Genomic DNA, 24,930 nt, shown 5'->3' with positions numbered 1-24,930 from the left:
TAAATTTTCGTATCATATAAATTTACACATGTACATAACGTATCACAAATAATTCGACAGCATCGGGAACAATAAGTCGCAGACTCCCCATTCAACGCAGCGAGGAGCGAGAGCTATTATCCCCACATACATTGAAAACGACCAACAATAAACGAGCATTGCAATGGCAGCGCATGTACATCGAAAATCCGATCAAGCGCCAAGTGAAAATTCATTCATCACCCGACACCTCAATTTCATCCCTGCAAAATGTGTCGTTTGGCATCAACTCCCCTGCCCGCGCTAGGGATTTCCGTTCTCTAAGTAGAGTTAAAAAGATGACGTTCGCATGCTAGTTTCAGAAACGCAAGGGTAAACTTGTATCTTTGGACGGGTACGCGAAAAACTTCCGTAGGATTAAAAGGAGTTGATGCCAAACGATATGTTCAAAGTACATACGATTTACCGCCAAGTGAAAATTAATTTATCACAAGACACCGCAGTTTCATCCCCCCAAAATGTCGTTTGGCATCAACCTCCCTTTCGTTCTTATAAGTTCCCTTTGTGGGTCTTAAACATTGCTTAAGCAGCAGTACTAGCTTAAGCAGTTCTTAGACTACTTGGATAATTGCGTGGAAGACGCGAAGGAGTCAGAAAATTATCGTAAAACAAAGAGGAGATGATGCCAAGCGATATCTCGGAGGTTAATCTGACAAAGCGCCAAGTGAAAATTCATTCATCACCCGACACCTCAATTTTATCCCTGCAAAATGTATCGTTTGGCATCAACCCCCCTGTTCGCTTCTATATACTTTTCCGTTACCTTCGTATCGCTTAAAAGATGACATGCTAGTACTAGCTTCTGGAACGCGTGGACTACTCGTATAGTTGGGTGGGAGACGCGAAGGGGAAAGAAAACTTCCATAAGACAAAGAGGAGTTGACGCCAAGCGATGCATCCAAAGTTGAGTAGTACCCAGAGGAAGCTGCCGAAGGAGGCGGCGGTGCTGGGGGCTGCGGAACTCTACTAGCCTCAGCGTAAGCATCCAAATGCGTTCTGACTAATGTCACCAGCTCATTATAGTTAGTGACAGCCGCACCAGCACCGGCGACTCTGTAGAGCAACAGCCTCGCCTCCCCGAATAAACTGTCCAAAATTTTACCTGACGTGAACAGCACGATGGCCTTCAGACAGGAGTACTCAGCGGAGTCCACGTGGAGAGCTTTTAACTTCTCCACCTGCTCTTGGAAGATTCGTATGTGGTCCATGAACGCGACCACGCGGTCTGCTGCCATGGGGGATGCGTGGAGACCGGCGGCCGCGAGTAAGGGAGCCACATGGAGGGGCATTGAACACTGGGACGCGTTGAGGACGAATAACTCGGACCAGACGAGTCTTAGCAACGCGACCTGGTCCGTCACTTGGAGTTCGGGGAAGAAGGGTATATTTCTCGCCCATTCGACGGCAGAGAAGAGTAATCTCGCTGCCAGTTCGCAAATATTGTCTATGCCCATCACGTTTGTGGGTTGGACGCACGGGCCGTATCTTGACGTTGGGTACGGCTCTGCTCTAAGTAAGAGGGATATGTAGGAGGAGAGGTAAGGGTGGCCGTTCAACCCGGCGGCCGGGTCGCCGTTCGCGAGGGAGAATTGCCCCGGCAGAGCGAGACCTGCGGCTTGCGTTGGAGGCACCCGGCCTCTTTGAACAGCTGAAACAAAAGAAAACTCAAATTTAGTACTAGAAAAATTGGTTTTGCACATAAATGGTAACATTTCTGGCCCTTTGCATTTGAATTATCTAGGTTATTTCATATATATGAGTATATCAAACCATAATTTGCTTTTACTATGTGGGGGAATCGCGTCACTGAATATCTTTTTCCTCGGTAAATAGGTCGTTCTTTATATTATGTAGGGCAAGTGAAATAACGGTATTCTCTCGTCCTGGAAGTGGTAGGGAAAATAAGGCCAATTTGCAAGAGATAGTTCATAAATAAATGTAAATATTATAAAGGTTAGTTATTTTAATTAAAGTCGAAGTCATACCCAATGGGGTGAAGACTTTGACTTCACTCTCGGGGGGCCCTCTAACTTTTCTAAGTTATGCGCCGTTTAAAGCAATTAAAATATCACTTGCTTCAACGGTGAAGGAAAACATCGTGAGGAATCCTTAATATTCTCAAAGATGTGTGGAGTCCACCAATCCGCGTTGGGCCAGAGGGCAAACACACGGACAAACGCACATTCGCATTTATAATATTAGTATAGAAGTTCTCAAAGGTTTATATAACTACCAGTCCAAATGCGGTGGACTAAGCCTTAAGCCCTTTTCATTCGGAGAGGAGACCAGTGCCCTTTAATGGGTTAATAATGATGATGATCTTAAGGAAAGAGTAGGAAACTGATACCACTACTAAATTCAATCGTCTGAAGACGTTTTGGTTTAGATATTAAGCGTCAATGTTCAATGCATAATCTTTACTAATTCTTTCTCCCGTGGTTAACGCGACGAATTACAAATCTTATTTTTTCTTACAGAAAAAAATGTCAAACGCGTGAAGTATTCGAGGCGAGCACGTTTTTTGGCGGGACGCCGCACGGAGCGCGCCGAATTCGGGCGCACGCGCGCTCGCTCGCTTTTGACAGATTACAAAAGAAAAAAAGCAGACGTAGCAGGTTGCCTTTTTATCGAAACTTTTTTTTGCTTTGTTGCCACATTACCGATGTTGTTTATAAAATGCGGATCGGTATTACAAGATATTTTTTTCCCACGTTCAGGGTAGGTAAGGTACCTACCTATGTTCTTTGTTGTTTTTTTTCTTAAATTAAGGTTATATATTTTTGTAGGTTAGGGACACATTAAATCTACACGGATATTTGAAATATCATAAAAAGGTGCGTGTTTTTAGTGACATTTTAAATAAAAGGGTTAATAAACGAACCACTAATGTAAGAAAACTGCTCTGAGGTTACATCTATATACTTACATACAAAGAAGATACTTCAAAATCAGCGTTCTTAACAGATTTAGGGAGACTACTGCTCTACTCTCGGTCTTTTTATCGTAAGCACAGAAATATGTGAAATTTATTATATTTTTTAAATTTAATATGAAAAAAAAAGCGACGAAGTCACTATTAAATAAATAAAACTAAGAACAAGTAAGACACCGGTCTTTAATAAAACACCGAGTATATTATATGAAGAATTTTACGCCATTAACAAGAAAACAGTACGAGTAATCTAAAGTTTACAATCTTTTAATTTTTAATCAATTTTTTAACTGACGGTGACCTTGTAATCGATTTTTTCAAATGTTTTTTTTTCTTAATACCGTATGTATATTATACAAAAACACCTATACTTATAACTTCAATATAAAATGGACACGCTTTTAATAAAAATGGAACGTGTCTCTTATTTTTATAAAAGAAAGTAGACTTAAGTTGATTATTTAAAAAAAACGGATTTTTATTAAAAGAGCTATTTGCATTTTGTTTTAAATACCAAAGAGTATAAATGATATAACTGGAGAAACATAGATACAACTATTAAGTAGGTACCTACCTATTACAAAACAGATAGACAAAGGGGTGTTAAGATATAACTTAGTCCATAATCAGATCCTAAACTTTAAACAATGCTTTGTCCATGCTCGACCATCGAATTTAGATGGCTTTCTTGTGCCTCTAGTGACGTATAAAATGGTCTACGCGATAAATTTAATGTATTTAACTTTATAAAAAAAAATAGAAGTGACTGATGCCGATTCTGTTGTCTGTCTGTACACAACGTGTCAATGTTTTTAGACGTGTCAATTTTTTTTCTTTAGATTCACGTTACAATAGAATTGGCGTGCAGGTGTGTGTTGAAATAGCTAATAAGTGATTATTTGCGTATGTACCACCAAATACATGTATTATGTGTAATTTTCTGACCGACTTAACCGATTCTGACGTAACTTTCACGGAGTTAACACAGCTACTTTTACTGCGAAAAGTACTGAACCAATTTTGAGACATTTTAGATTTTTTTTAAACTGAATATTAATATTTCTTAGCTAAAAACTAGATTTTTATGCACGTAATCATTAACAATGTTTTTAACTCTTTTTGCAAATATTTTCAAGTGTTCATCATTAATATTATAGAAACATAAAAACATAAAATTTTATTTGAGGACTTAATACATCAATGTAGTCGTATCATGTTTATGTACTTCTTTGCATGTGACTTTTACTTTAAACCAGGAGTATTTTGGCTCTATACTTCATAAAATTTTCATAAAAAGCCCAAGGTGTATGAGATTATGCCAGGAAAACAAAATAGTCTGTCACAAAATAAGTCTTGAATCCACTACTTTCTTGTCAAAACAAACCTCCATCTCTTTCACTCCTTTTGTGATCCGAGAGGGCTCACTCCGTAAAATATTTCTAGAACCCACAACGTCCTTGTCAAAAAACAACCATCTCTTTTACTCTTTTCGTGGTCTGAGAAGCACTAATCTCGCGGTCCTTTCTAAGCTGCGCGCCCAAGATGTATCTGTCGATAGCGTAATGACGCGCTATTAGGCGAGGTGTCGACGCACCGTGGGAGTGCAGCGCCCCAGTTCGCTCTAAACCGACTAATCATGCCCGCAATTACTCTAATTCAGCCGGAATTATCTATGTAACAGTTTAGGCTGGGCGCGGACCGACAACTTGTTTGACGAGATAACCAATGATTTAAATGTTAGATACGACCTAACTTTAATTTCAAGTTTTGAATGGGTTTAAAATACGTGAGCTCAACTATTTGCTATGTATACTTGTTTACGATAACTTATATATTAGTCAGTGCCTAAAGACCAAAGTCTTCGAACAAAGCGTGTTGCCAGTGATGACATACGGATCAGTAACATGGTCGCTAACTATGGGTCGCATTACATGGAGTAACACAGCGGGCGATCGAAAGAGTTATGCTCGGAGTATTTCTACGTGATCAAATCAGGATTGAGGAGGTCTGTACAAGAACCAGAGTTACTGATATAGCTAAACAAGTCGTGTAGCTGAAATGACCATGGGCGGGGCACATAGCTCGGAGAACCGATGGACGAGGTGTTAAAATGGCGACCCCCAACGAGTTGGACAGACGCCATCAAACGAGTCGTGGGAAGCGGTCAAGTGGCCTAGGATCGTGGATTTTGGACAGCCCTACAAAAGACCTATGTCCAGCATTAGACGTCAATCAGTTGAAGTGATTATGATGAAATCTTGTTCATATTACACAGACTCTAGTCTGCGTACTAAAGAAATGGTGTAATGAAACGATGAATCGAAAAATAAGTGACGAAGAGTAAGATACAGGAGCAAAATTTCTGGACTTCAGAATTGGGTGGAAAGCTTCGCTCGTTAACAATTTTTAATCTTACCACGGGAACTATTTGAGAGATCGGTATTGAAAGAACATGTCTTTTTCATATCATAACATACCAAATTTTAAAGCTGTCTGCCCGCGGCTTAGCTTGTAGATAATTTTCAATTTTCCCTCGGGAACTACGTAAGAATTCGGTATAAAAGTTAGACTATGTTATTTTCCATGTCAAAGGCTACATGTATGGCAATTTTCATCCGAATCCGTTGAGCCGTTTTTGCGTGATTGTTTAACAAACATCCACAATTTCACATTAATGACAAATATTAGTAGGATGAAGTGTGTGTATCAATGTGTTAAAAGTTGAACCTATTGTTATAAATAGTTTATGCTAGCGATGTTTTATTCTTTTTAGCGATACGTTATTTACCTAGTAACAAAAATAACTAATTACCCCTAACTAGATACTTGAACTCCTTGAACTTGCTACAAAAAAACTTGTTATCGAGGCCATTCCCTGCTAAATAAAAAACAAAATCGGTGTGCAAAAACCGCATCAGGTTTTTGGAAGACAGTTAAGAAACAAATGATACACGATAAAATTAAAAACTAAAAATGGCCTACCCGCACACAAGTGTGTACTCAGCCTTAATTAAATTGAAGTTCCAAAGGCTGGTGAATGTTTAGATGCAGAAACCGAACACATTATTATATTGATTTGTAAATATTTGATTGATAGAAGATAGCCTTACCGGACTGTGTGATAATAAAGCCTTCAATAGTACGAAGAGATAAATGGCAATAATACAAGTGGTCAACATCGCGAGCAAAATTAGTTGTATCGTTTAAGAGTTCGACATGACCGATTTCAGAACGTTGTGAACGTTCAGAACGCGACCTAAAATTTAACACGTTGGGTGATACCATTGTCATTTGGTTCTGTCAACAAAAAAAAAACTTAATCTTGAATTACAGTGAATAACTATTTAGTCAGAAATATGGTCAAGAATAATATATTTTTTTGCTGGGAACCACTTAATAAATGTAATAATTGTAACTAGTTTGATGTTCCTCGAGCCCAATTTTGGAAAACTCACTAAACAATAAGTGACAAAAAAAAATTAAGAATAACAATAAAAAATAATATTACTTAGCAGCATTTTTAATTAATCCATAAAAGGAATAAATCTTCCTTTATTTAAGCGAAAATTGCATGAGTGGCTAATATTCAAGTGTTTTTACTCAATTAATGAATTTTTTGACTTTACTTAATGTTATTATTTTCGACAAATTTTTGTATGCATGTATTATCAACAATATAATGGATATTATTCAAGAATGACTTTGTTAAGTTCATTAAAATATACTTGTATTTTAACTAAACGGCTTATTTCCATTTCATTAGATGATTTTTACTGTCGATATTATAATTTATATATTTTTGCGTTCAAATTGTAGTTGTAATTTCTCTTTAAATGTTTACCTTTTATGTTTTTATTTCATATAATATGATTGTAAGTTGCACAATAAATTAATTGTAATACACTGTTTCAACAACAAAAGCTAAATTTGTAACATCTTTGTGTATTTATGCAATAAATCTTATTATTATTATTATTAATTAAACAAAAATAACTTAAATTAGTTATTTAAGTTAAATGTATTTAATTAAAAATTCTGCTCAGTAATATTATTGTTGCATCGATTCTGATTTCCTAGTATTAGTAATTAAAATTAGTTATTTTAGTTTTTTTGTTTATTAAAATTATGTATTTAATTAAAAAAGCTGCTAAGTAATATAATTTTTTATACAAACAAAGTAATATTATTTTTTTAACAATGCCATGAACATTTTGTGCTGGTGTATTATGACGGAGTTTCTTATTGATTTGGTCGTTACAAAAGCAGCATTATATGCAAATGAGTTATTGACAGTGTAACTATTTCACAAAAACTTAACTAAGTGTTATTTCACGTAAAAAGTGTACTGAGAAACGTACTGCGTAGTGCGTAATAGTCTATTTATGTAAACACATGTGGAAACGTCCATATTTCTTATTCAGTATACATTTGTATGATAAATGCTATAACAGACGAATTTATACATAAATCCTGAATTTGATTAACGTAATATGCTTTTGAGCAAAACTTTATCCGACAAACGTTTTAAATGTGAAAGTGTGGATGTTTGTTATTCAATCACGCAAAAATGGCTGAACGGATTTGGATGAAATTTGGCAAGCCTTTGATATGGAAAGTAACACAGGCTATCTTTTATCCCGCTTCCTTAAAAAATATCCCGAGGGAAAATTTAAAGTTGTTTACGAGCTAAGTTTTGAAATTTTGTATGCATGGGACCTATGCTATGGAAAAGAACATGTAAGTTCCATACCGATCTTTCAAATAAATTCCAGTGGTAAGATTAAAAATTGTTAATGAGCGAAGCTTTAGACCCAATTCTGAAAAGCCCACGCAGACGAAGTCACGGGCAAAAGCTAGTATTTTTATAATAAAGAGAGAAATAGTTAATATTAAATATTACTTCTTAGTCAGCCCTCTAGGAGCAGTTTTGTGTACGTTCCATTTTTTAGTACAATTATTACAAGCAGATTGTTTGTAGATAATAATAATTAAAATAATTGGAGTTTACTCCTTAAGAATCGATTTTCATATATAAGGCGCCCGGTATAAGAAAAATGTGAGGAGTAAAATCCACTAATGAATGACCTCGTTACGTTTTCACTAAACATGCAAAGTCGCTTTCGTTTATTTAACCTATTTCTTTCGTTCCTTTAGCGATACTGGATTTTCAATAACTTTTGTAAAAAACTGCGTATATGAATTTTCAGCTTTCTTTTCACATGACACGTACAACAAGCACCTATATATTTCAGTTTATTGGTGGCTCAGATTTCTTGTGTCGATTGTGTGTTTAGTGCTGGACTGTGGAAGCGGAATAGATTATTTCGTAATTTACATTAAAACAATAGACTTGCTTGTAACATCTACCTGCCGCATGCATTATGTAACAGTACCTACCTACCCAGTACCTACACTTGAGCATGACTGCGATTTCACTTACTGTCCCTCATTTTTAACCGATTAAAAGAAAAAGGAAGTGGTTCTCATTTAGCTTCATGATTTATATGTTTGTGTGTGTTTTATTTTGTATATGTTTTGGTATAGTAGCTAGAAATATAGCTAGTAATTTTTACATTTTACCTGGCACCTACTTAAGAGTGCTGTAGACAGTTGCAATAGCGGCTTTATTGCCGAAGTCGTTTTTTTTGTTATTTTTTCTATTAAATAGATTGAAGCTTATAGATAGATGGAATTTTATTTTGCGACAAGTCACTAAGAAACGATATAAGAAATCAAGGTCAGTACAAAGGCGGCCTTATTATGAAATGTTAAATTTATTCGCTCGCTCGCTAAGGCGATTAAATAGATTTTGGTAACTTTCCTTTTATATAAACGATTAAGGTACTCGCCTGGCTGGTATGTAATATATGATACAAAATTTTAACCCCCTATCTGTTTCCGCCCCAGTGCCTTGTAGAGTACGTTAAGGTTTCGTGTCTAGTTATTATTACGCGGTATAATAATCCCGCCAACCTGCTTTGAAGTAGCTCGGTGGGTCTGTGGTCTTCTGTGTCAAACCTTTTCTCCTATGAGGAAAGAGGCTTGTGTCCAGCTGTGGGACATAGACTGACGTTTGATGCCGACGATATAATATTAGTTTTTTTTAACAGTGAAAACTCATTTAATTTTATCATTATCTATAATAATGCTTCAATTATGCAAAGCGATACGACCTAAACTCCATAGCAATAAAAATGCCATAAGTTAAAGTAAAAAAGAGTGTTAATTTAACTTAATCCAGTAAGGTATGCGCTGGCGCCGGGTAACTTGAACCAAAGTTATAGGTGACCATAAATATTTGACCATATCATGCAAATTGCCGTTAATGGCACCACTTTTTAAGGCACTTTGCAAACGCCCATAGTTTTCGTATATCGCATACGAAAACATATCGAATGGCATCGTAATACCTCACTACCCTGATGCAGTTTGTGCCCACCACGGGTCATCCTACAATCGCTTAAAGTATTACTACTTCAATATTGTTCACGCCTTTGTGTCAGAGTTATGATCCTTATTTAAGGGACTTAGAGGCCTGTCATATGATATAACTGTCATTTTTATGTTATGAATTAACTGTTATGAATTATGATAGTTAGCCCACAAGGTGCGTTTGGTATCACTGTAATTCAGTTATAGTTAAACAATTTTATATGTCTAATACGAGCAGTGGCGTGCACAGTGTTTTCGGCTAGGGTATGCATAAAGCAGATACATGGCATAAAATGAAAAAATCCCCTTCTAATACGAGCTATATAAAATAATTTGGGTAGACAGTGCTTTTGTGCATGTATGAAGTGCACGCCACTGTATACGAGACATCAATAAACTTTTGAAAATCGTCCGCCTGAAGGTTGCCTAATGCTATGGTGTATCGGAGCCGTTTAGAAAATTTACATTAATTAATTTCCATTGATTAGTTTATTTCCATTTTTCTGAAATGACACCAAATGAGGTTTAATCTGTTAGATTAAATAAAATCTTGTTACGAAAGATGGAGATAAGTAAATAAATTATTATTTATTATCGTTTATTATATCGACCCTGTTCGATTTCAACAACTGGACAATGTTTATGTGATGAACTTGAATGATTTTCAGTGGCTGAGATGTATATTATTCATAAAATTGTTCATCAGTTATCTTAGTACCTATAACACAGGCTACGCTTACTTTGGGACTAGATGGCGATGTGTGTTTTGTCGTAGTATATTTATTACTATTATTAATATTTAATTTATGTCATGATAACGTATAGAGAATAGCACTGTATTTGTACATCTATATAAAGACCTTTGCAAGGCTGATTTTCTGCTATTTTTTACCACTGGAAATACTTTCATGACCGCTTGCGACAAAACTTTTTAAGTAAGGTGTAGAGACTTCGGAAGGAGTGTTTTAGAAGTTATTGAGTAAATTTGCAATAGTCGCAAATACCTTATATTAAATAAGGAAAGAAAAGATGGTACTCCAACATTTTTAAATCATTGCCGTACCTACTTATCCCAACGTAAGTACGTACCTATATGAAATTGCAAAATAACTTCTCAATCCGAACACGCATAACCTATATACGTGGCGGATATTCTAAACCTAACTGTAAACAATAAAAACTTATAATCCTTAATACAATTTGCATAAGAGTGAAAATTCTATGAAAAAATATCTCCCAAAACCATTTTCGCGCTCTTCTATTCTGTACGCGTACAGAGGTATATTTTATTTATCTCATTGCGTTTTTGGATTGTGAACTCTATCACGAGGATTTTAAGATTGAAAATGATTAAGGTGCTTGTGATCTTGACATAGATTCTGTAGAGGAAACTATCTGTCGTGTTATTTCTGAGATCTGTCGATGCCGACGCGGTAGTGTCGGAAACAAAATGTCTATTTAAAAAAGCAACAATTATAGTAATAATTTTGCTAAATCACCATTTATCAAACGTTGGATGTCCACTTCTGGAGATGGTCTTCTGAAGGGACTTCCAATTTCATCCTAACTACCAACGCTGTATTTACTGGTGCAGGTTTAATTGTAGACCCCAGCCAGTGGTGTGCACTAGGTTTCTTACCAGTTTTTGCATACGGAAGGAAAATTGCATAAAATGGCAAAAAATTATCCTCCTTTACTTATTGGATAGAAGCAGGCGTTACTTTGCGGAAATCCATAATATATTATGAAAATTAAGCTTAATTTGCTATACTCCGCGAACTCCACACCAAACTAAAACTCCGCTCCGAAGCTCCGAACATTGCCGAGGATCTGCTTGGTGTAGAGTATACGGATTGAAGAAATTATAAATTACACATATTATAAAAAAAAACTATAATTTGGGTAAAATGTAGGCCGAATACCAGATCCATTACATGTTCTTAAAATCCTAATCTATAATACCTAAACTTATTGTTTACGTATATTTATTTAAATTATGTCTGTATTTGTATCTATACATTTTGGTTTTTATGTATATACTACTACGTACCCAGCCCGCTTCGCCGGGCTAGATTTTGCTTTATTTTATTTAAACAATAAACTTACATCATTAAATTTTTAATTTAAGCCTCATAATGTATTAAATCATTTATTTCTCTCCGTGTTCATTCTCTTTCATTCTCTTCTCGAGCGGATAATAGAATATCATCATAGTAAATATAAGCTGTATTTGACAGTTCTAAAATAAGAGTGCTCCGATCGTCACCAAACTTTACAGGATTACTCGCCAGATCAATCCGGAGATTCCCTGAAAGTTTCATTGAAATCGATCCAGCCGTTTCGGAGCCTATATGGGACATACCCACACACTTTATCTTTTATATATATAGATTACAACACTCTTATTGGCAATATCCCGTTCTTTTGCTGTAAGTCCTGTCAACAAAGTTTGCAAGAGACATGTCTACATTGTTTACTGTATACTCCTTACTGTTTCTTTTCCTGTAATTTATACGTGAAGTAGTGTTGTTTCTTCTTCTTCTTCTTATTTTAAACCATTTGCCCCTTTACTTTTGGACATATTTATTTGGCGACTGTACCGCTTTGCGAAATGAACGTCAAGTACAGACAGTGGTCATCATCATTATATATAATACACTCGGATTATTATTATACAATTACGGTTGTTTTCTTTCGCTAACGAATGGTAAAACTGCTTAATCGATTGTTTCCGTCGATTCTAGTAAACTATGATTGAGAGAAAATTTCGATTATTGCACTCTCACTTTCTATAATGTAGAATACGCAATCTTTTGTATCACTTGTGAATTATTGGTGACCCGGTGTCTTAATAAAAACTCCATTCATACATAAAAAATCAACAATATCTGTCAACTACAGTATCACTTGCAAAACTCGCCGCGTGAATTAAAAATTTAAACAACCTCCAGCACTTTTTAATGGAGCTGTGAAAAAAAAAATTAATTCACCATTTTTAATGTGGCGGCCATCTTGCATTTTAAATTTTTCATAATGCAGAGTTCTACTAGTTAAGCCCTTTTATTCGATACACATATTGAACATTTTATTCCGGTGGCCATCTTGGATAAATTTTCACCAAACGTAGCTAAAACAAACAAAAAACAAAATCCAAATCGGTTCATTCGTTCGGGAACTACGATGCCACAGATTGACGCAGAAAAACATAAACAAACACGTCTAATTTATAACACCCCGTCGTTTTAGCGTAAAAAAAAAATTAATAAGTTTATAACTAAATTTGCGGTACGGTGCCTAAAGAATAATTATTTTATATTTATGTTGCCCATTTTTTTTGCTGATTATAATGTAAAACAGTTATTTTAGTTACCAGCTTAGAGAACGGCCTTAAAATGTAAATATAATAAAGTTGACTTATCCTATTCTAAATAGGTAACTCTAGATAGGTAGATGTTACTAGATAAATCATTGTCAACGTAATTATTGGGAAGGATACAAGGGTATTTAATCTAGGTCTCGGCTCGTTTATGATCTGTAAAACGTGTCAATGTTACCTCATAACGAGCTGTTTTACTACTAGGTAGTAAATAATAGCTAGATTCGCGTCTACTTTTGTTGTAATAGGTAGTTAAAATTGCTAGTTTAGAAATTGACCAACTACTATGTCGTAGTTATACCTACGACAAGTAGGTACTTGTTACTTGTATATATATATATACTTGTAATGGATCGTATATAATCTTATTTATACGTATTTTAAGCTTAGAGTCGGTAGGCAGCGGAGAAAGTTATTCTGTAAGTCTGATCAAATGAAGATAGGTATAGTAGAAAAGATGGTCTGGAGTTCTGTTAATTCGTAGAAATTAAACTCATTTTAGTGTAGTTTTATTTTCATTTTCGTATCATTCTGTAAGATTTATACGTTTTTAAAATAAATATAACAATTATGGAACCGACAGATATTGAAACAGGTGAATCTCTCCTGAAACTCGGGGACTCTGTCGATTTGATATCTCCAAGGTACACTTCAATAAAAATTATAAGGTTTTCAAATGTTTTACTGCGATTTTGCAGCTTCATCGACATTGCTTCATTTTTTAGGTACCGCCCAGCGGGACCCTGTTACATTTAGCATTAGCTATTAAATACTAAACGTCCTGTGTTATGTTTAATCTACGAAAATTTGTTTTTATCATGCACTTAATTAGTACTCATTTTATAACTTGTTTGATCTTTAACAGTCCGTACAATTTAACTACACCAAAAGCTATAAAAACAGGATTTTTTGTTCATACCTTTCATTGTGAGAGGTTATCTATATTTTATAGAGATTTATTATCACAATAAATTGATTAGGCACATCTATATGATCAATATATGGTTTTATAAAATTTCTTTAGCTTTTACGACAGCCGCGATCATCAAATAATCAATCTTTATATGAGTTTTATCCACATGTCTCCGTGATCATTTTATTGTGATTTGTGTCACTCTCGCGGGATATAGCCGTTACTTTTTTTATACCAAGTTATTTGTGTCATTATTTTTAGTATATATACATATATGTTTTAGTTTGATTAGGACTTCGGTTTTCAGTTCCATCTCCGAAATGCATCTCTAACTTTTCGGAGTCTTAATTTCAAACAATCATTTGGCTTAAGGAAAACTCATGGCTCATAAATAATAAACGATTGTCCATTATCTTAATACATAAAACCAATACCTAACATTTTCGGGCTGATCTTGAATTGGAACCATAGATTTTCGTGTTCCATATTCGATTATACTAACCATTAGTTTATTGAAGCAATTATGTTTGCTATACCAATTAGCTAATAATATAGGTTATAAAATACCTTTGTCGACTAGTCCTATATTACTTCTACTTACTTACGTCAGTTAACCATTAATACAGATACTTCCTGTTAAATAATTGAGTTACTGGAATTTAACAATAAAGTACAGTATACACTTAAGAATTACAAGGAATAGAGATCACCATATAAATAAAGTCATAAAAGATTAATATAAGCGGAGTATTAATAAAGTTTACAGTCTAATTTGCATTCCGAGCTGGCAAAGAAATCAATAATTATCACTGTTTACTATGACTAATGGTTAAAGCATGTAAAGTTTTATAATGAAACGCGGATGGAAATAATATTTTCGCCACTGTACAGGATGATCACTAAAACGTTCCTAGTATTGGTTAAGTACCTATACGTAAAGTTTAATTGCAAATAATTTATTCTATGATTCTCTGTAAATTTTTGGGAAATTTATATCTATTTACTTCACTAAACTTATAGCTGTAACTTTAAGATTAACATTTAAACAGTACACTTGAAGACTGTTGTATGGATAAAAATTCTTTAATCTTGAATAGTTCAGAACTTTCATATTTTGAAGTTATGGATTACTGTGTTATTTGTCTGTCCGCCTGTAGTTAAATTACCAGTAAAAAATAATCATGTTTTTAATAGCTGGGCTCTTTATCAAAACGACTACAGGCTACGTGCCTGTACAAGTTCTATGACTTTGCAAGGACTTAATCGATTTAAATGAAACTTTTTTATCTATATAGGTAAAGGTATATGAAAGGAGTGATCTAACCTATATGTTTAAAACACGGGCAACGTAAAAACAGTTTGTTTGTTTGGAGGCTTTGGTCGTGGCTGATTACAACCCTACTGACCAAGAAGTGCCGCTAAGCGGTTTAGCGTACTGGTACAATGTCGCGTAGCAACCAATTAGGGTATGCATTAAATATAACTGTTACACAGGTTAGCCCGTTACCACCAGGTGAGATAGCAGTAAAAGGCCAACTTGTAGAGGAATTAAAAAAAAAATTGTCCTGACAAAGTCGCGGGTTAAAGCTAGTAATGGAATGTAACAAAATCAAAATAAATCAACAATTTCACGATAACAATAGCGAGAAAGCATCACAAAAGCTTAATGAAGACTTCTTACTTGTAATAGTTGAAGTGGATAAAAAACAAACATGTAATGAACTCAACCATTAACGATGACATACGGTTTCTAGCTATCAAGTCATTACTTCCATTACAAGATTCGTAAGATGTATGGGATGTACAAGTGGATGTACAAACATATATCACTGATAGCCCTAGAGTAGGTACATTGGGAATATTTTATCACTAGTGAGTAATTAGATATAAGAAAATATAGATGGCGGAGAGGTAATTTAATTATTTTAATAGCGTTGATATTGTTGCAAATAAATCAGTGTGTTCATTTATTTATGTAGATAGGTGATTAATGTTTAAAATAAAATTATAATAAGGAATAGTTTCAGGTTTTAATATCAGTTACGACAACGTGAAAACGACGTCTGTGTTTGTAAATCCTGGGACGGGAAAAACATTGTTAATATTGTTTTTTATTTTCTATTAAAAAAATGGCATGCCCGTGATGATGATATGATGCTGATTAGGTCTAAACAGTCAAAATGGCATGCATTCCTAAAGTCATTGTGAATCAGCACCCAGGTTAATTATATTGTTAATTATATTTTTGTACACCTAAGTCAGCAATTATGTGGACAATTAAACAATTTCTTTCTTTCTTTCAAAAGTAATTTCTTGCCGCCTTCCGAACCGGTGGTAGAGTCACTACAAACAGACTGACTTGACGTTTCAAAAGTGCTTATAAATTAGGCCTACTTGAAATAAATGAATTTTGAATTTGAATTTCAAGCTGATTGGTTTCTTAGTTATGGCGTGATGGACAGGCAAACAAGCAAAAACACTTCGCATTAATATGATGGCGAATAAGTTATTTAACTATTTCAATACGACTGTTTATATACAGGTGGGTATTAAAAAATATCATTAAAAAATATATCCTTCATAAGTTATTACCGATATCCGTTCCTAAAACGTGTGGACTGTGGAGCACAGCTTGGTTTACCGTTCGCCTATTTATTTCACGTGTTGCCCGCTCTCTGGTAACGTCTTGATACAGGTGATAATCCGTTATTTATGTCAGCCATTTTTCAAACGGGCCCAGCACGCGACTAAGTGTCAGCCAAACCACACACCACTTTTCTTACTATGTTATAATGTTAGGTTTATACGTGCGTACATGCTCGATGGTTTGTTCGTTTGTTTTTTTTTTACTAATAATTGGCGGACCAAGCTTACCTGATGAGAGGAAAACCATCGGATCTAAACAGAGCACCACTTCGCAGGGCAGGAATATTGCAGAAATAGTTGGGAAATCCGAAAGTGCACGCCTTATAATCTCATTCATTACATAAAATTGAGATTATTTGTAAATAATAATTAAACTGTATCTAATTATACCGTGAAAAGTAATAGACTTTTATTCTTCAAAATAATGAAGCCTATAAAAAAAACCAACTCGATAAGTGAAGTATTTCGCTCGTTATCATGACCACAAGATACGGGATTTGCACATACAGACACACAGACGTCCAAGGCAGAACGTTTTTAAGCAATTTTTTAATTAGTTTAAATAATAAAAAGATATTTAAAAATATTATGAGTGTTAAAAATAGTGTTTTTTCTCAACATTTGTCTATTTATATACACTTATAAAACCAATAAAGAATAAAAAAAGTGACATTTTAAGTTGGAGAATCACTCGGTGTGCGTAAACTGACAAGTAATTCCCACCGTAACGCTTCGCTTATGAGGCGTGCATTAAAATGGCAAAAATCCTCCTCCTTTATGTGTTTTATATACATTTTAGGGTAAGCAGTTCTTTTAAGCATGCATGAAGTGCACGCCACTACGCCCAGGGGATACGTCCTACAAAGTGTCGTCCTGTGTTGTTGGACACACCAGAGGCCTGTAATTACACCGGCCGACAAAAATCTCTACTAGTACTTTAACTTTCATGACTATAAGCAAGTAAACCGTTGTAGGTGTTAAGAGAAAGCAATTCAAAGACAATTAAAAAATCCCTCTGTAATATGATCTATACTAATAATAATTCTGAAGAGTTTGTTTTTTTGTATATACGCGTTTATCTCTGGAAGACGAATTTGATGAATCTTCTTTTAGTTTGCGTGAGGTTATAGGCCATATACATTTTTAAGATAATCACCTTTAAGATGGTTGAATTAAGTAATAATGTTTTATGCTTTATGCGTAGTGATAAGGTTGATAATTAGAATAGTAAAATATGTTTCAGGATTTATTGCTCTAAGAAATTACTTAACGTGCTTTCGAGCAAATCCATTTTTGATCTGTAGCATATTTGAATATCTAGATATCCCCTCAGTATGCTCTATAAATTTGCTCGCCAAGCATGTGCATGCGTGGAAACTCAGATAAATTTAATATCTAACGGTTGTGTTTTACAAATTTCTCTGTTTCCTCGACTAGTAGACGTATAGTCCCTAATAGAGATAAGAGATCTGTTGGACTCTAATGTAGAAAGCGTCGTTTCGAAATTCGGAAAGGCAATGAATAATGAGACAACCGATCCGACAACCGATATCCCGTGCTTTACCGATAAGTCTTATAGAGGCTCTATTTGTTAATACGATACGGAAAGTGGATGCCGACAAACAATAATAATTAAATACTTAATTATTTGGTCATATTGAAACAAAAAAACCATTGAAATAGATCTATAGAAGAAACTTTTTACGCCAGTCTACCAAACCCCACTTTTATCATTTTGAGCGGAGACTTAATAGGTTGATGAGATGGTCATCAGATGATTAAAGATTTTTTTTTTACCGTATTGGATACCATAGAGACTATGGTGCAAACTTAAAATGGTCTATAACATTTTCTCGCTGTATGGTATCATATTGATATCGATAATATTTATTTTCAAAATTAAAACGCGTTGTCATACCGAAACGCTAAATCGCTTGTCGAAACTTTTTCTCGCCGTTACTCGTTTTTATTGAAACTATACCTACCAAAATTGCCCATGGAATCGAACCCGAGACCTCCTACATAAAAGACGCAGTGCCAACCCACCACTGCTCCAGAGATGCCCGTAATATTTTTTTTTTCTCATACCATATAGTTTTTATAAAATGAACCAATACCAATAGAAAGTCAATGTAATAAGGTAAACAGATCGCCCACTGGCTGCCTCATATCTTAGCGATGAAACCGGACACGGAACAGATCAAAACAGTATCCAGATCGTGTAATTAAATTTATCGTGAAAGATAAAATACCCAGAGAATATGCTAAGCATTTGAATAATAAAGCAATTGGGAGATTCGGGCGCGTGCCGCGGTGCATTCCTCCAGTACGGACGTAGCCAGGCGCGGGCTTTTTACGTATTACTATAGTGCTGCTTGCACCGTTTATATGACTATTTTTGGCTTGCTTTCAAAAATTATCTGCTTTGCCGATCTTTGCTTCTTATGCTTGACCTGTAGTTGAAAGATTGTTTACCAATGTGCCGTAAAGAACACTCTTAGAAGTCATTCTTAGTGCTTTTAAGTGCTAAATCCTTCTCTCCTATTAGGTTATCTGTTTATTATAACTCTGAGGACAATGGTGGTGCCTTTTAATTAGCAAATGTATCACAAACTCGCTGCGCTACCGCTTTACATGGGGTGGTGGGTGAACCGATTGTCTGTCTCGTAACCCCCGTTAAAAAAACTGGCTCCGCGTATGGTCCAGCATCGAGTCGCTCGGTCCAAGTAATTATCAACTTATAAACGTCGCCAAAGATTTATGTCAGGGCCGGCAACAGGTAAAACCATTTTGTTACACCCATCAAAGGAACTAATGATATAAATATTAATTTAAGCTCAAACGAACAACTGCGACAGCCTCGTGCGTCCAGTGGTTAACATCTTCGTTCTCCGAATACAAACGAGCTGGGTTTGAATTCCGGGGTTAGACTACTAATAATTGTTAGGTATTGTGTTTTCTAATTTGTGTGCGTCTTAAGCAATTCAAAATATAAAAATGGGGTCAAAGCTAATTCTCGCTCTCCTATGAAAGCAGTGGGTATTCTAGGTTGAGAATTATGATGCTGATAAAAAAAATCACATGCTAGAAAAAATTGCCGAGACCAGTGCCCAAATTCTCCTATCATCATTATCATCATATATAAGGCCAGTAGGTAAGGCCGTAGTCTACCACGCTGCCCCAATGCGGATTGGTGGACTCCACGCGCCTTCGAGAACATTATTGAGAACTCTCAACATGCATGTTTCCTCACGATGTTTTCCTTCACCGATGAAGCAAGTGATATTGTGATATTTTAAATGGTTAAACGCACATAACTTTAAGTTAGATGTGCGTTCTGGGATTAAAACTAGTCACTCCGAATGTTAAGGTCTTAAGTCCTAACCACTTACGGCTTTCACCGTTACATTCACAATGTTTCAAGTAGAAAAGTATAGTTTAGATCCATCAATTAAATTAAGAGATTTGTATACAACAGAATTGTTCAAAGTTCGCGTAGATTTTAATTTAAATGTATAAAATGGATATTTCATTACAGATAAGAAAGTATAAGAGTTAGATAAGACAAAATGAGGGTACGCTGGCAATTTGAGGCCATATCAATAAGAAAATCGTGCAATAATGTTACAATTATATCACCCGATGTGAAATAAAGGCAGCATGCAACGAGTCACTGACCACTACAACGTATGAGAAGCGAAACTCGCGATAATCATAATACGCTTGCAGATATGTGATTAGCTGCGGGGTCACGAAACGGTCGGCGTTAGACCGAGAAAGATAGTGCTGTCCTACTCTCACCTTAAAAATAACTTAGAACCTCGTACAGACTTGCCAACAAGTCGGTCGTTGTACGTTCCAACCTAAGACGACTAGACAAACTTACCATGTTTAGATTGAAGTTAAACGGTTTATTCAACTCGAAATAGTCCAAATTGAACGAAATGCCGAAATATATAATACCCTAAATGTTCTTCTCAATTTAAACTATTTAGTTAGTAGTATTTTTAATGTATTGCGAAGAAATGCAGCAATAGAGCTATAGAGCAATGCTTCATTTATATGCCTACAACGAAAGTAAAATTTGCATTTTGTTCTTTATAATATTTAAATGAAAACGCAACAGTTTGAGTGTAATTGATGAACTGCAACTTGACGATTATACTCGTATGAGAAATAAGCAACTTTGACATCAAAGCTGACGTCACTAAAGGCATATTGAATGTACCTAAATGATAAACGTAATCATGTTATATCTCAATGGGAGTTGGAAGTTCATACAGACGATCCAACTTTGAACTTCCTTTTCGGTATGTGAAAGATCATGTGTTTAGAGATGTCACAAAGCTACGAAGCATAATTTTCAATTAAAAAGTCATTGCTCATGCTCTTAAAAGGTTCATAAAAACACTGCCAAGTTTTTTTTTATTAAGTATTAGAAAATACGAGAGGGACAGACGATATAAAACGCCACTGGAAACAAGCGGCCCAGGACCTTAGATTTTGGAACTCCATACAAAAGACCTATGTCCAGTTGTGGATTCCAATCGGTTGCAGTGATGATGATTGGAAAAGGGTTTGGTATATGTATTATCTTCCCTGCGTACATCACACCCAGGTACAAACTCTGTTCACGACTCTAACCATAAGTATCATGTCCAACCAAAATTGGATTTGGTAGTTGGCACGTCTGTAGATGTTAGTAGCGATCTCAGACAAACGACCGCAGGGCGCCTAAACCGCTATACTAAACTGTGACCTCACGAAATTCTGCCGCACGATACCGGCGCGAGCGATGATTCACGTATAATGATGGACGTTAGGACTGACGTATAGAGAGATGTGGATGTTAGATGAATCTTGAACGACGAGTAAAAGGTTCCCATTTAATTACCCCATTGCGGGAGGATGAAAGTAAGAATGTTGCATATATGGGACTTACTATCATGGCTTTCAATTAGTGTGCATTTGGGAAAATAATGGCATAGTAATGTAATAAGTATTGAATTTTTGCTCTAAACATTTTGTGTAATCGTTTGTGTAGAAAACTAAGTTTTGCATACATTATTGGTTTGTGTAATATCAAAACTATATTACTCTTATGTGTCAAGCACTGTTAGTTTCCCTGGGTAAGCTTAGAAATTATTATAAATAAACTAGCGGACCCCAGCGCCATCTGACGGGCTGATTTGTGAATCTAAACCATCCAGGGTGCCACCCAAACGTATACCGAAAAATTCATTCAAATCGGTCCAGCCGTCTAGGAGGAGTTCAGTGACATATATATATTAGATAAAAATTACGGCAGTAGTTTTGTCGTTCTTATTACAGAATTGAATCCCTATTTTAGGGGTGTCAAATAATTGCGTGTAAAACTATCATCTGTATATTATAAGTATTTATATGTATTATATTCATAACAATATTCAACAGCTATCTTAGTACCCATAACACAAGCTACGCTTACTTTGGGGCTAGATGGCGATGTGTGTATTGTCGTAGTATATTTATATTTATTTATTTATTTATATTTTAAAATAATACTGAATTGAAGATTTTTAATAAGCTTCTGAATCTTTAATCGTATAACTGCCTTAACCACAATTTTTTAGCCAAAATTCACAGTCAGTCATTCCATAACAGTTTTTCAAGAAGTATTAATATTGTATAATATATTAACATTTTTCCCGCCGTCTAAACCTGATAATGATAATGATGGCTCTGAACAAATACTACGTGCCTTAGTGGTAATAATTCCTTCCGATAAACAGGATGCTTACGCAAAATGCTTACTCACTTTAATTTGAAGGTGATCGTGAAAATAAGAAAGAAACTAAAGTCAGAATTTCACAACTTACACTGGCCCGAGAAGAGAGCAACAAAACTAATATTAAATACACACGCTAATTCATCGATATTACCTTAATTTGTACGTTTACATGTTTATCCAATGATCGCATTTGCATCTAAATCTGATGGGGTTCATTACTTAATAGCATCTATTTAATTGAGAATGTTGTATCGGATTAGTAGAGGTTTTATTATACAGTATCCTGTCGGTGAAATTTTCTCAGGCCCGGCCTCAGTGTAGTTGTAATCTCGAATACTTGGGCGACTAAGGCTGGCTTTTCACTAGCGAGCCGCAAGTAAGAAGAAGTGGGAATTTTACAAATCATTATTAAACTTAAGAGGAAAAGTGGTTTCGAATCGTGGTCGCAGACTATGGGTCTCATAAGATGGCCAGAGTTACACAGCAGGCGATGGAGGGAGTTATGCTCGCAGTATATCTACGTGATCAAAGCAGGATGGGGAGATCCGTAAAACCAGAATTACGGGTATAGCTAAACTAGTCGCGAAGCTGAAGTGGCAATGGAAGAGGCACATAGCTCGGACAACCGGTGGACGTTGGGGTCCCAGGGTGCTGGAATGGCGATCTCACACCGGTAAACGCAGCGGTAGACCCTCTGCGAGGTGGACAGATGAAATCAAACGAGGAGGTATTTGGAACTCCCTACAAAAGACCTATGTCCAGCATTGGATGTCAAACGGTTGATATGATCATAACGAGTGGGAAAAGATCATTTGCATTACAAATTTTGTTTGCATGTATAATGAATTATACATAAACATTTAGCGTTCTTATGTTCCTGTGCGCAAAAGTCGAAAAGGTGTTGTTTCAGCTTAAGAGAACGAACGTTGCATTTCTATGATTATTTTATTTATTTGTTAATTCATTTACAAAAAAAAACTTGCTAAATTGTGTTACATTAAGTGGCACATAAACCACAGTTTGTTTAACTGTTATAAAAAAAAACTTAATTTTATGGGTAGGCAAAAAAATCGCAGCAAAACATTAATAAGCTTAACTTCGCTTCTAACGAAAAGTATGTAGGTCATAGTTATTGCATCGGTACTATGTAGTAAAATTATTTCATTATGTAGTATCATTATAGTAAATAATTGTATGTAGAGTACAGCCAGTGGCGTGCATAGAGGGTATGCACAGGGTATGCAGATTATATAAAGTGAATAAAATCTCCAGTTCGAGTTATAAATGTTTAAAGGCTTTTAATAATTCTTATAATGTCTATCCTTAAGTTTAAGTTTTTTATAACTCAGAGTGGAGATTTTCTTGATTTTATATCATCTACATACCCTGTGCATACACTCTATGCACGCCACTGAGTACAGCCAAGGGAGAGTTGGTAAATTATAAAAATGAAGCGGTCTTATTGGTCAGATTGAAACACATCCTCGTATTCGAATTCTCGTGGGAAAGCATCTTAATGTGCAGCTTGTATGTATATTGGTTACTACGCTAGAAGACCCAACAAACCTGTTCGTCTGGTCGTGCCCTCTGTACCGCTTCAGTACAAACTATATCTGTATACAGCCTTAGATTCCTCGAACACTAAACTTTGGATATTTACTTAGACGATTAGTAATAATATTTTTTTATTTCATCTATAGCGTGTTACGAGTTCATCTTAATCTTTGTTAGTACTTACTACAAGCATAATTGAGTTGACAAAAAGAAGGAAGGTACTTTAATTTTACTATTTAAATTAAATATAATAATCTCATTACAATGGATAAAAGATACGTGATAAACAAAGAAACTTTAAGAGGCAGAGAGACACATTTGAATGAGTAGCGAATTTGAGATATATATATATAGTTTGCGAAATGTAGTAATCGTGCCCTTCTTTCTGCACTTGAACTACAGGGTAGGTACCTAATTGCTATAGATCAGAATAAACTAACAACTAATAAATTATGTGAAGAGCCTAAATTATATTCGAGTATTAGCCCTATCGTTTCACTTTACATTTTAAACTCATCGTGAGTTGATAATGTAAAGTTCATGTTAGTTTTTAAACTAAACTTTGACCTTTCTCTTTAAGAAACGACATAATCAAAATCTAAATTAGTTTCGATGTTTACTCAATTACTCTAACAGACAAATTAAAGATCGATATTTTGTTTAACATAATAACTATCTGTTAATTTGTGATTACAAATTTCTGTTGGAGTGAGAATTATTTAACATACACATATTATATTTAATACACGTCTTAAAACATAAAAATATTCTTCAACGCATCTAATTGTTTCTATCAATGTTTTTTACTAAAATTTATGATATTTTGACAAAATTTTATTTTCTTTCAGTTTTAAACCAAACCTACTTTAGGCTCAAATAATCGAGCACCATAAAAATAGTTTATACTTAGTAGTAGGTACGATTTATACATATAGTCACAAATTGTGAGCCACAAGATTGAAGAGCCGTTAAATAGAATATCGTGACACTGTAACGTCCATTTGACCTAATTCTACTTGCTACCAAGATTTCAAATAAAGTAAATCATCACCAGTGGCGTGCATAGAGGGTATGCACAGGGTATGCAGATGATATAAAATGAAGAAAATCTCCAGTATTAGTAATAAATAAAGAAATAAATAATAAATATACTACGACAATACACAGATCACCATCTAGCCCAAAAGTAAGCGTAGCTTGTGTTATGGGTACTAAGATAGCTGTTGAATATCTTTATGAATATAATACATATAAATACTTATAATATA

General features: G+C 35.1%; 1 protein-coding gene across 1 annotated transcript in view; it reads right to left on the bottom strand.

Annotated features, from left to right (window-relative positions):
* Nucleotides 1-24,930, bottom strand: part of LOC120632864 (steroid receptor seven-up, isoforms B/C) — a gene marked incomplete at its 5' end in the record, with an annotated part of 145,734 nt that overhangs the window by 78,345 nt on the left and 42,459 nt on the right. Inside the window, one exon of the mRNA XM_039902902.1 lies at nt 1,142-1,687. Within this exon, the coding sequence (XP_039758836.1) occupies nt 1,142-1,687 (546 nt within the window). The remainder of the gene's footprint in view (nt 1-1,141; nt 1,688-24,930) is intronic.

This window comes from Pararge aegeria, chromosome 20, assembly GCF_905163445.1.
Source record: "Pararge aegeria chromosome 20, ilParAegt1.1, whole genome shotgun sequence".
In the NCBI taxonomy this organism is placed as follows: Eukaryota; Metazoa; Arthropoda; class Insecta; order Lepidoptera; family Nymphalidae; genus Pararge; species Pararge aegeria.
The sequence above is the reverse complement of the archived record's forward strand: the minus strand, read 5'-3'. Positions and strand labels throughout refer to the sequence as shown.